This window comes from Denticeps clupeoides, chromosome 4 (genome assembly GCF_900700375.1).
Source record: "Denticeps clupeoides chromosome 4, fDenClu1.1, whole genome shotgun sequence".
Classification (NCBI taxonomy): Eukaryota; Metazoa; Chordata; class Actinopteri; order Clupeiformes; family Denticipitidae; genus Denticeps; species Denticeps clupeoides.
The window spans coordinates 11,583,998-11,596,905 of record NC_041710.1 but is presented as its reverse complement, the minus strand read 5'-3'; the positions used below and the strand labels follow the sequence as shown (position 1 = coordinate 11,596,905).

At 43.1% G+C, this 12,908-nt stretch overlaps 1 protein-coding gene across 2 annotated transcripts in view; it reads right to left on the bottom strand.

The window, feature by feature from the left end:
- The window catches only part of kirrel1b (kirre like nephrin family adhesion molecule 1b), a 38,191-nt gene extending 27,926 nt beyond the window's left edge, over nucleotides 1–10,265 (bottom strand). For both annotated transcript variants that reach the window (XM_028976169.1, XM_028976170.1), the window contains exon 1: nucleotides 9,975–10,265. In XM_028976169.1, coding sequence (XP_028832002.1) covers nucleotides 9,975–10,020 — 46 coding nt within the window. In that variant the 5' untranslated portion in view covers nucleotides 10,021–10,265. The remainder of the gene's footprint in view (nucleotides 1–9,974) is intronic.
- Nucleotides 10,266–12,908: the final 2,643 nt, after the last annotated feature.

The window sequence follows — 12,908 nt, the reverse complement described above, 5'->3', positions numbered from 1 at the left end:
TAATCTTTATTTACAAAAAAATCAAGATTATATTTTAAAGAATTACCTTTGGTTACTGAAGTCAAATTTTGGGCTACGGTGTTACACAAGCAAAAGTGTAACTTTTAGTAATTTTTGTACTATTATAAAACAGAGTTTGGCTGTTTCTTGAGATAATCTGATAATCTGATGCACCCAGACAGCCCCAGGGAGGGGGGGCAGAACTCCTTAACAATGTCCCAATGCACTTCAGTTAATTTATAGATACAGATATTGATGTCAACCGAGACACAGAGGAGTTATCCTCACATAGATCCAATCAGAGAGCGGCAAATGGCAACATCATCACACCTCATTATGGTCCTCACCCTGCCCGTGGTGATGTGGAAATGTCAAAGTTTTTGAGCACAAGTGGCCCAGAGGCCAACGTCCCATTTTTAGTTCTTCATACTCTAATCTCAGCCTCTTGTTTTCTCTCTTTCTCTCGCTGACATCGACCTCTTCACATTCTCCCAAACTCTCCCCCATTAGCTGCCACTCTTCTTCTTCTTCTTTTACTGTCTCTTAACTTTGTTCTCTTTCTCGCTGTGGTTGTCTCTCCGCAGTAATGGAATGTGTGGCATTTCCTCCGACACCCCCTTCTCTCTCTCTGTCTGTCTTTTTCCTCTCTTTCCAACCCCCATCCTCCACTCTCCCTCTCTCTCCACTGGCCTCTACCCCTCTTCCCTCCGTCATGCCGTCCCCTTCGCCCTTCATCTGAATTCCCGTTTCCAGCCAGAGAGGCAAACTCTGACATTTGTCATATTACTCATACTCTATAGCCCCCATTTCCTTCGCTCTCTCTGGGCTCTCTCGTTCACTCTCTCTCTCTCTCTCTCTCTCCACCCCATACCCCTCTTCATCCCCTACTCTCGCTCTCTCTCACAAAAACCAAAAAGTTCTGTTGCCATAGCAACAGCAGTCCTCTGCAAAATGTACAGAAATCCCTCAGTTTTCTGTGTTTGTGCGTGCTCATGACATCCCCTCATTCAATCCGACAGGCAACTGATACTGTTTAGTAGGGGGTTCCTTATTGACAGTACAGACCTAACCCCACAGTTCACATAACAGGAGAAAAAGGGAGAATGAGGATCCATCAGTGACAAATAACCATTAAAGAAATAAGATTGTGTACTGAAAGAAGACTCAACAAAAAAAGGAAGAATCAGTTGAGGGCAGGAGGAAGACAGGGAGAAAGAGGGATGAGCAAAGTGTCTCCTGTGTCAGCATACTGCAGACGAACTGAGGGTCAGTCAGATTAAACTTGTCTCTGTCAGACCAGATCACTCCCTCTGGGATTCACCTCAGAATCTTTTATGTCCTGAATGAAACACAGGACTGAACATGGCCTTAAAAAACTCCTGAGTGAATCATATCTGAACCGGCTTATTATGACTTGATTTTTAGTTTGCTATTTGATTTTTTTCACACCTACATTAAGCCTAAATGTCTAGAATATGTAATGATTCTAGACCTGTATGGAAACGCAAATCGTGGAGAGGTGGGACATGAACAGACGTTCAGACAGACAAACAGACAAACATGTCAAGCAAAAGAGACACAAAAGACAGCAAATGCATGAACAGGTAACAGAGAGCCCGAGCAATCTGTCACCATGGAAACACTAAAAACGAGTGAGTGAGAAAGCGAGAGGGAGAGGAAGAAAGAGCGAGGTAAGAGGAAGGCAGCGAGTGAGCGAGATAGAGGATGCATGTCGTCGCCATGGTTACTGAAAAGGAGGGATCCTGGGAGAGAAGCAGACGGCTAAAAAACACAAAAGGCACATTAAGGAAGTGGGAAGCCACATGTTTCATTATCCTGCTCCTCTCCTCTACTCCCTCGTTTCCTCGCTCCTTTGCTCTCAGCCCTCCTATGCACCCACTCAACCAGCAACGCTCCCATTTGCAAACCTAATGTGTCTGTCTGTGCATGTGACAGAGTGGGCTACTGTGATTGTCTGTCGGTCGGCTCATAAATGTACAGCATGCACCTGCATACAAAACCTTGTTTTTTTTTTTTTGTCAGGTTGTTGGGTACAAATTAGTATGGGGCAACGGGCAAGACAGCACATTTTCAATCAAGTTAAAATTAACCCAGTGGTGGACCGAAGGCACAGTGGCCCTGTTTTATTTGTTGAGGAGTGTTTGAGCCAAGCAAAACAGCCAATAACTGCCCAGCAAGTGGGCGGGATTTCGTTAGTTGTTGGGGCGCTGCCCGAAGCAGATGTTTTGACCAAACATATTTCACTGGGTGGTGTGTATCATCGGTTCAAAATCAGTACAATCTTTATACAGAATGTTTCTGTATAAAGTTATCTGCAAATGAGAAATAAAACACACATTAAAAACAAAGGTGAATATGAAATGCTGAAGCCCCACACCAGTCACACATAAGAAATATAATACGTGGTTTGGATATTTCATTTGCCAGTAAATGAGAAAATATTTAAAGCATTGGTTTGCTTAACAGTAATTATGATGAATTAAGAAAAAGCTTCATGAAGAGTAGAGAAACAAAAAATCATGCATGTATGATGAGGTAACACATATCTATACACACACACACACAAAGGTAACACTGAATTCAGTAGCCTATTCTGATTTTAAGGTTGCTGTTGCTGTCAATTTCAAATATAAAGAAACTTAAATATTAAAAATATAAAAATACCTGTCTGATACGGCCTAGACAATTCTGAAATGTCTCATTGGACCTGTGAAGGTATCAAATCCTTAAAGTTTTATATTTCATCCACAGATCAGATTGTTTTTTCCAGCACATCATACAGTTTGATTGGACTGAGATCTATGGAATTTCAAGGTCAAGTTACCTCAAACCCTTTGTTGAACAATTCTTGGCAGGCTACACTTTCCATTGTCTCTGCCCTCAGGGAATACCCATGGCATAAAGGGGTGTAGATGGACTGCAGAAATCTTTAGGAAGGGGGGTTTGTCATAAAACTGAAGGTTTTCTACCATGGACTTCTTCCCATGGCGCTACCAACCATTACAAGTTAAACAATGCAAACACACCCCATCAAAACAGATAGCAGGAAAGCCATCTAAACCATCAAGAGGTTTTAATCCATGGGTTAGAACATATATCACACTGTCCATTGATTGGCTAAGCTGACTAAGAGCTTGATAAATAGCTCACGATATACAAAACACAACTTTAAAATTAACATCCTGGTATTCTGAAGCACTGTCAACCAATTTAATCCTGTGTGCATCATGATCATTTAGGAAATGCATCTAGGCTTCAACAGACATGCAACACTGCTACGCTGGAGCTATGAATGCAGTCATGGATCTAACCTTATTTATACAATTGTATATTATTTCAATTTAAGCTATGGTATAAATACAACTACAGTTAGAAAGTGGTGGCCTAGCGGTTAAGGAAGAAGTTTGCCTGTCTGAATCCCGATCGGCAAAGGTGCCACTGAGGTGCCACTGAGCTAAGCACCGTCCCCACACACTGCTCCCCGGGTGCCTGTCATGGCTGCCCACTGCTCACTCAGGGTGATGGGATAAATGCAGAGGACAAATTTCACTGTGTGCACCGTTTGCTGTACTGCTGTGTATCACATGTGACAATCACTTCACATTCCAGAAACATTTACAGTTATGCTGGGAAAGGCGGTTAGTCCATATATGCTGTCATCTATGCACACAACCGTTTTCTTCTAACTACCAATGATACCAAATTTTTTATTTACTGTGGCAAAACAGACAAAGCAGTACTCACTGACTGCACCACAGCTGTATGTGTGTGGGAAGCACCGTATTTTCCATTTCCCACAGTGCATTGCAGAGTGTTGTTTGTCCCACTTATCTGACAACAGAGACCTGCTCTGACAGATTTGATCCCGATCCCTGTTCTGGAGCCTCAAAATGTCCCACTTCCCCCAACATTCGAGAAGCTGCCACCCATTTGGCAATGCGACCATTTCATGTATATCTGTGGGTGCATCCCTACATCCACACAGTCTATTACCCATATTGCTGGTGGCCATCATCAAACACCTAAATCGTTGGATCTGTGCCTCCATATTAACGTCATCTTTCTCTTTAATTTAATTTCCATTAACCCCTCACGGTATAAAGATCTCTCTTTCTCCCTCCTTTTTTTTTTTTTGCATTTTCTGTATCTCTGAGTTTCTGTAAATCCCTTTCTTCCTCTTTGTTCGTTGCTATGGTAACACTCTATCTAGTGCCCCACTACCCTCCCCACCCCAACTCCCTCTTTGCAGCCTCTAGTTAGACGGTTGCTATAGTAACAGATTTATTTAAAAGGAGAAATTAAGTACAAAAAAAAAAAGATAATTAACTTAACCGCCCTTCCCCCCACCCCATTAATTACCGGCTTCGTCAGGATGTGTACATCCTTAATGCACAGCTATTTGCCAATATAAATACTTGGATATGTAAAGAAATGTCGCCTTTGAAAAGAAAGTGATTGTGTCATTGTGGGTGCGTTGAGCAATGACATCACCGTAAGCAAACAGCTGTGTCTTCCAGAGCGAGCGCATGGATCGCACCGCGTCGGCCCTTCAGACACGACTTCCCCTCCGAAGACGATGATGTCAGCGCCTCATTTCCATATTTCTCTCACCTGGACAGTGGTTGCATCACTTGCGGCACACAAAGAGATCCAGGGAAAGGCAAAGATGGGGCCGGAGTGCTTTCGGCAGAGCAGAGCCACGTTTTCCCGTTAATGTAGAACCCACGCACAGCGATTCTACAACAAGCGTGCTCTGCATTAACGCTTTAACAATGAGAAAAATTTGCTCATTATGCAGAGGCACTTCTAGCTGTTTTTGGGAAAGATGGAAGGTGACTCCCATGCTTTTTGGGGGGCTGGTGGTTTGAAATATTTTACATCATATATTCCTATTTTTTTATTCATTATTCATTACATGCTTTAAAATGTTTTAAGCAAACAGAATGGGTAACTTTAAGGATCGGAGAGACAACATGATGATATGTGAGACTGGGTTGGCATCTTCAACGCATTTGGGCATCTCCAAAACAACAGACCTTGTGCATGTGAGGAGATGGTCATACGGGTCATGATGGAGTCAGAGCACACAGTCTCTGTGTCAAGAGTGAGTGAGCTGAACCCTGTCCGCTGGAAAAAGAAATTTGACCATGGACCAATACAAGACGATGGTCTGATGATCATGTAGGCAGCAGCAAGATGCAGAAAACAGTGAACATCCCCTGAATGGTCACCACCACAATGTTCTGGACATTACTGAGATTACTTATTGTCCTCTGCAAATTTTATTTTATTTTTTTGTTTTGACGTTCAGATTTAGACATAAGTTAAACCCTTAGACCTCTTCCCAAATGGCCTGTCAAATAACATTCTCATTTTCTACTTCAGCGATTAAACCCTTAGACTTTAATATTTACTTGTTGAAAAATAAAATTGTGTCGAGTCTTGACTACCCATCATGCCCCTGCACAACAGCACAATCGGCATTAGGGGGCAGTGGTGGCCAAGCGGTTAAGGAAGCAGCCCCGTAATTAGAAGGTTGCCGGTTCGAATCCCGATCCGCCAAGGTGCCACTGAGCACCGCCCCTACACACTGCTCCCCGGGTGCCTGTCATGGCTGGCCACTGCTCATCAAGGGTGATGTTTAAAAGCAGAGGACACATTTCATTGTGTCACCGTGTGCTGTGCTGCAGTGTTACACAATGACAATCACTTTACTTTGATTTCTGGGCTATAAGTTGTGGAAGTCTTTAGGAATTTGCTTAAGAATGCAGAAAGAATGGAAGAAAAATTTACTACCCAGATGTTCCTCACACCGTCACTTTTGTAGAGTTCCTGAAAATCAACTTGCACAACGTGAAAAAATGAAACAAATGCAGATAATATGGCTTTGAAATTCTGGTTAAGAGTTCATTTCAAAACTCCAAAGGACAGTGGTTGGAGTATTCATCCACTTTGCTTTGTTTTTACGCCTCATTATGGTATATTTTAGTGTCATTTTACAGTGCTCAGGCTGAGTGCGTATGGTCGAGAGTATCCTTCATGGGTAGTAATTAAAAGGTGGGCTGAGCACCAGAAAGAAGGCAAATATTTAGTGAACATAACATTCTTGCAATCAGACATATGTTGTTGCCATGCCAACATATGTCTCCATTTGCATAGATACAGCACTCTAAATAGAAATCTAAATGTAATTGCAAATGGGTGCATATTCATGGACATAGAAGATTCCAAAGAAACATCAAAATCATATTATTGTCATTTAATTTAATACCAAAAAAAATTAAGTACTTCATGTAATTTCTCTATGAATGTATTGTTTTGTATTGAAAATATAAAAATAATAAAAAGCAAAATTTATACAAACTTGGACCATGAAAGGAAATTGGAAAACCTGAGATAACCTGCCCGACATGGGGAGAGCACGCAAACTCCGCATACATTAGGTCCGATCCGGGATTCAAACACACAGCCTTGGAGGCGTGCGGCCATGTTGCTAACCGCGCGACCCTCTAACTACAAGAGTGTGTTGTGTTTTTGTTGTTTTCTCTTAAATATACAAGACTGTAAATAGCAGCTATATTTATTACAATATGAACAGTATTACAAAACCAGTCAAACAGTACAGGCCTTATTTTGGAAAACCTCCAAAAAACAAATAACTGCTATAAAGTTGCATTATTATTATCATTATAGTTATCATTATTGTTGTTCTTACTATATCACTAATTATAAAATGAATTAAAATATGAGTGTTGATAAGATGCGTATTGGTGGCCATGATGACACTGTCATGATATCAGACTTTTCCCCCGATTGGCTCTCTCCATCTCCATCTGTAATTAGTAAAGCTGAAACATCTCCTGACCAAACCTCTCATGTCTCCTTCAATCTCTCCTCTCTCTCTTTCATCCAGAGTGACAGATTCCAGGATTGACGTGAGTCAGTCCTCATTCACACTGACAGTAACTATCAAGAATGCACACACCCACACCCACACACCCACACAAACTCATTCAACACATTATCAAACACAAACATAGCATTTCGGGCCAGAGTCTTAATTCACCAGCCACCAACATGCCTGTATTTCACGAACCACTGGTTGCATAAAAATGAAACTCGGCCAACTGTGTGTTAAAGACAGCAGATATAACCTCAGTAAAAAAAGGCTGCTTCTGACAGCTAGATTTGTTTTTCCCTCTGATTCGTAATTTACCGTCATTTCTTGTGTTCACTTCACTGCCATGATCTCTGTGACGTAAGTTGATGTCCAATTACAACCTTTTCGAAACACTGCATGAACACACAATGACATTTTTAATGCTTAATTTTAATGCGGCCTTCTGCTTTGTGCCATTTGAGCAGCAAAGGGGTAAACATGTAGGACACGGTGGAACATCTCATGTCCACAGCTCTCTCTGACTTCCGAACCCTCTCTAATGAGGTGTAAAGCACGAGGACGTTCATTATTTCCCCGCAATGAGCCGTACATGCCTCTAATCATTAATGCCACAGCGAGAAGAGCTACAGAAGAATATGAAATGATAAAAAAAAAAAAAAAACACACAAAAATGGAAAATATCCGCCAAAGGACAGACAGGAATCAACCATTATAAGGTTCTATTAGGAAGTACATTATTATTCCCGCTGCTCATGGACCCAGTCGCTTGAATATCGATGATATTGCCAGAGTGTGTGGATCAAAGATTTACCCTCCAATGTATACAGCGGGCGTTCTGTCGGAAGGCATATAAACAATGGCACACACCTCCAGGCTGCTGGAAGCCGAGAAAAAGCACCTGAACCAAGACAACTGCAGCAGAATATGACATGAAATCAGACTACGCAAATTATTCATTTAAATTATGACAAGAAGGCATACGATATTACACCGCATATCAGAGCAGCCACGAAAACATTACATTAATCCACTCAGATCGTTTTTTTGTGGTCGATGTGGTAATGTTGTGTAGATATGACAGGATATGAACAGCGGCAAAAAAATCAAACACCCCGAGGTGCGATTTGTAAAATATAAATGTGATCTGGGAGTGCTTAGGAAGAAATGGGACACAATATTAAACATAATCTTTTTATGCTGTTGAACCATTGTGAAAATGAGTGTGTGTGTGTGTGTGTGTATAATAAAATGTCCTCACATAACACAAATCTAAATTTAGAAAAGAAAAAATTCTTGTCTTTTAAAATGTTACAAACACAGGAATCTAAATATCCATGTTTTATTGAAAAAAAATTCTGGTTCTGTGATCAGGAGTGAGAAAGTGAGGCATATTTTCGAAATATTTTAAGCAATGCTATTCCAGTTAAAGTTTCTGATACAGGGCGTTCATCTTTTGTGCATCACAGCTCTTACCGCTACACGTGTTTACCACAAGAATGTGGAAAGTCTGATAAATACATTTAAACTCTTATTTATTTCCGTGGGCCAAGATTTCTGGGTCGGATGACAGTTGTACAGTGTGTGTTTTTGAGGGTCACCCGTTTAGTCCTTTTTTGTTCTACAGGTTGCTCTATTGGTTCTGGTCATTGTCAATGTGTGGGAATGAACTTGAACGTTACGGTGAAAGTTATGCACCAGCAGTTTCAAAGCACTATTTTTTTTTTTACTCCAAATGGACAAAATAGACAGACACAAACCTGCAAGGGCTGGTGGGTGTTTGTGGGGTGGTAGTAGCCTAGTGGGTAACACACTCACTCGCCTATGAACCAGAAGACCCAGGTTCAAATCCCGCTTACTACTATTGTGTCCCTGAGCAAGACACTTAAGCCTTAGTGTCTCCAGGGGGGGGGGGGCTGTCCCTGTACCTACTGACTGTAAGTCGCGTGGATAAGGGCGTCTGATAAACGCTGTACATGTAAATGTGGAATTTCCAGGGGAATCTTTAAACTGTGGTGGATTGTGTTGCATGTTTTTGTGTGCGCGTCCTCAGAAGATGGGGGTACAGGGCTCGGGTTTTCATGAGGGGCCTTGGCTCCTTGCAAACAGTTCACAACCACAGTCGCAATTCTCTCCAAATGCATCTGTGTACCCATAAACTGCAGTTCGGTTATAAGGAAAAAATATTTTGTTCTGCAAAACCCCGCCTTTCTCGGCAAGACACACACAAAAAAAAATTCGGATTCATCACACAGCGACTGAAACAATAAGGCCGCTGAAGACGGACGTTCGCCTTTTGTCTGGTTCCTACGTGAGTCGCGCCGCGCGCGAGCGGCTCATTTGGCGCGAAAGTGGACGAGTCGCGTGTTAAAAAGGACGTGGACGCGTTACCGTTCAGCGGCCCGTGGGTCCCGCACCTCCCGTCGTTCGGGATCTCGGCTGGCGACGGTACCTGCATACTGAGAGGTGCTGCAGACTGGATCCACGTAGCGGTCCACCCCCCCCCCCCTCTCTCTCTCTCTCTCTCTCTCTCTCGGTCACACGCACAGAAGGGCGTTTGTATGCTGGGCCCTTGGGGGAACCGTGCAACCTGTTAATAATTTCAACACACGAACGCAAAGGTCATTCCGGATCCGTCGGCCGGAGCGCGCGAACACACTGACGCACGCGCGCGCGCACGCACGACTGCGTTTATTTCTCACTATATTCTGCGCCCATCGACCGAGTCTCGTGCACGTAGAAAATCTGCATGTGTCCCCCCCCGCTCCTTGCCCCCGTTGACCGGTCGGTCTCGCGGAGTAAAACGGCGTCGTGACGTCACGCAATCGCCGTCGCTCGTTAATTGGGAATAAGACAGTTCGGCGACTGAGGCGACAGTTCGATTCGGTAACGTAGGAACCTCCGTAACCTTCAACATAGACAGCAGGACAGCGTGAATGAAACCCCCGTCCATCTCTCTCTCTCTCACACACACACACACACACCACTAACATTAAAAAAACTTTCAGTTAAGGGACCTAACAATTGCAGTGTGTGACATGTGAAATGTTCCCACCTTCTGTTAAACTGGTCGCCAAAGTTAATGTCCAGAGCCACAGCATGGTTCAGCCGAGCGACCCGCCGCTGCTGGACCGCGCATCTGAGGCAGCATCAAAGCCCCCGGTCCGGTCCTCTCACACCGCAGCGGGGTAAAATCCTTCAGAGACCCCCTCTCATGGCCGCGAACTCGGACCGTCAAACCGTCGGCGGCTCTCCTGTCTGCGCGTCTCCTCAGCCTGACTCCGGCGTGCGCGGCTCATTACCATTAAACGCTCCCTCTCTCTCCCACTCTCACTCACAAAATCTCTCTCCCTCTCTCTCCCACTCTCTCTCACAAAATCTCTCTCCCTCTCTCTCCCAGTCTCTCTCCCTCTCTCACAAAATGTCTCTCCCTCTCTCTCCCAATCTCTCTCCCTCTCTCTCCCACTCTCTCTCCCAGTCTCACCCAATCTCACTCCCTCGCTCTCCCACTCTCATAAAATCTCTCCCTCTCTCTCCCACTCTCACTCCCTCTCTCTCCCAGTCTCTCTCCCTCTCTCACAAAATCTCTCTCCCTCTCTCTCCCAGTCTCTCTCCCTCTCTCTCCCACTCTCACTCACTCTCTCTCCCAGTCTCACCCAATCTCACTCCCTCTCTCTCCCACTCTCATAAAATCTCTCTCCCTCTCTCTCCCACTCTCACTCACTCTCTCTCCCAGTCTCACCCAATCTCACTCCCTCTCTCTCCCAGTCTCTCTCCCACTCTCACAAAATCTCTCCCTCTCTTTCCCAGTCTCTCACCCAATCTAACTCCGTCTCTCACCCAATCTCTCTCCCTCTCTCTCCCATCTCACAAAATCTCTCTCCCTCTCTCTCCCAGTCTCTCACCCAATCTCACTCCCTCCCTCTTCCAGTCTCTCTCTCTCCGTCTCTCCCGGTGGTGTAATGGCGCCCTCTGCCGTAATAATCTGGGCAACCGCTTCCTTTGTCTGAATTCCAATGAATTCATTCGGTTGTGCAGTTCTTAATTAAAATAAAAACAAAATACATCAAACAAATACTTTTAATAATCACTTTAATAAAAATATTAAAAGGATTGTCAAGAGTGCCTGCGAGTTTCTTTCTGATTACGTCATATACATTGCGACCGTATAGGATACGTCGTTTATCACTAATGAAAATAAAAAAATTTTGGAGAAAAATTCAACGTCATCAGCGATGATGATGGATCTTCATCTTCACAGTCCTTCAGTCCAACAAACATGTCCTGTCTCCAGCTGGCAGTTACATCTCTTCTTAATTCAACTGTAGTGTCCCGCTTCCTCAGGCGACATGGTCAGGAACTTGCACGTACCGTCTGTCTTGTTTTAATTTGACACTTGCATTGTGACAATATTTTATAAATCAATATCTTTAAATGAGCACACTGACATTTATTTTAAGGGCAATATATATTTATGTATTGACAAACATCAGATTTCACCAGAAATGACTATTTCTTTAATGTTACAATAGTTCTCTATGCAGTGTTATTACAGCCAAAATAATAGCCCATATAACAACTGAAAATAAAATGTTGATAATCAAAAGTATACTAAGAAATTCCTGTAATAATCTTTTTATTGTACGAAATGTTCATTTTGACTTATTTGACAATGTTGTTCTCTTAAATGTTCAGTTTTTATTTTACTTACTATAATCATAATTAGACATAAAGATCATAAGTCCATAAAGTCCATAACTGTGTTCGTTGTGTGACCTCCAATCGAAGAGAAACCTATAAAGTTATTGCTTCAGCATTGAGAAGACGTCTCACAGCATCATCAGAGCCTCCACCTCATGACCAAGTCTGTGTGGGATTTACTCAGAGAACAAAAAGGGCAGAGACAATGAAGGCATGAAATGTCCCAAAATATTATAATTTTATGTCTTGTGCAGTGTGTACAACAACAGTAAACAGTAAAAAGAAGACAAAACTGGTGTTCATGAAATTTTCTCAATATGATCTCATTTGGAAGTAGGAGACAGACGGCAGGTGCGCCCAGGTGAGAATAAACCTGCATCTGACAAGGCATCACATACACCCACGTAACAACTGAATTCCGGAGGGAAAACACACAAATAGGCAAAGGAGTCAACGTGTAAACAAGAACCAAGACTAAAAGCAAGACAAGACAACACACTCAACTCTGAACTGAGGTTAGAAAGAGAGAAGAGGCTCGGGAGCAGCTGTAAGGAGTGAGCGTAGCGACCACTGGTGGTCAGACGCCACCACTGCAGGAATCATTGGCGAGAATGGCATGGTTCTCATGCCAAGTGAATGTGCATTTTTTTTTTTGCCATTGTGATTCCCAGCACCCAGTGAAGGTGTGTGTAGGGGTGACACCTTGCTCAAATATTCAACCGTCAATTTACAAGTCTGCTTCCTTAAGCCACTAGGTCACCATAAATATTGGCCACTGTTGTTCTCTGCACGTCTTCACACCTGCAGGGTTGCGAGTTCGAAGCATGCGTGTGCGTTTGAGTTTACACGCTGTCCCTGTGTTGCCGCAGGGTTTCCTCCGAAGGCAGGCACACTTGGTGAATTGGCGACTGTGAATTGTGCGTTTGATTGTGAACTTGCCCTGCGACCAATGTCCCGTGATGTACTCCGGCTGTGTTGATCTTTATTTCTGCTTCATTTCTAGAGCTGTGAGTGTGATAAAATCCAGATGATTAAACACATTTTTCTTGGATGGCCTAAGATTTCTCACACTGCATAGTTACAAAAAATCAATAAACAAACAACAAATTTAACACAAATGAATGTTTATTTGAGGCAAACAACTGAATCAATTTAGGTAACAAATAAAAAAAAAAGCCATTTTAGTGGAGAAGACTATCAGACCAGTGGGACTTGAGAGCTCCAGTGCTGTCCCACCTTGATGACATCACTGACTGAATAACAAATTAAAAGACAAAACTAATATGAA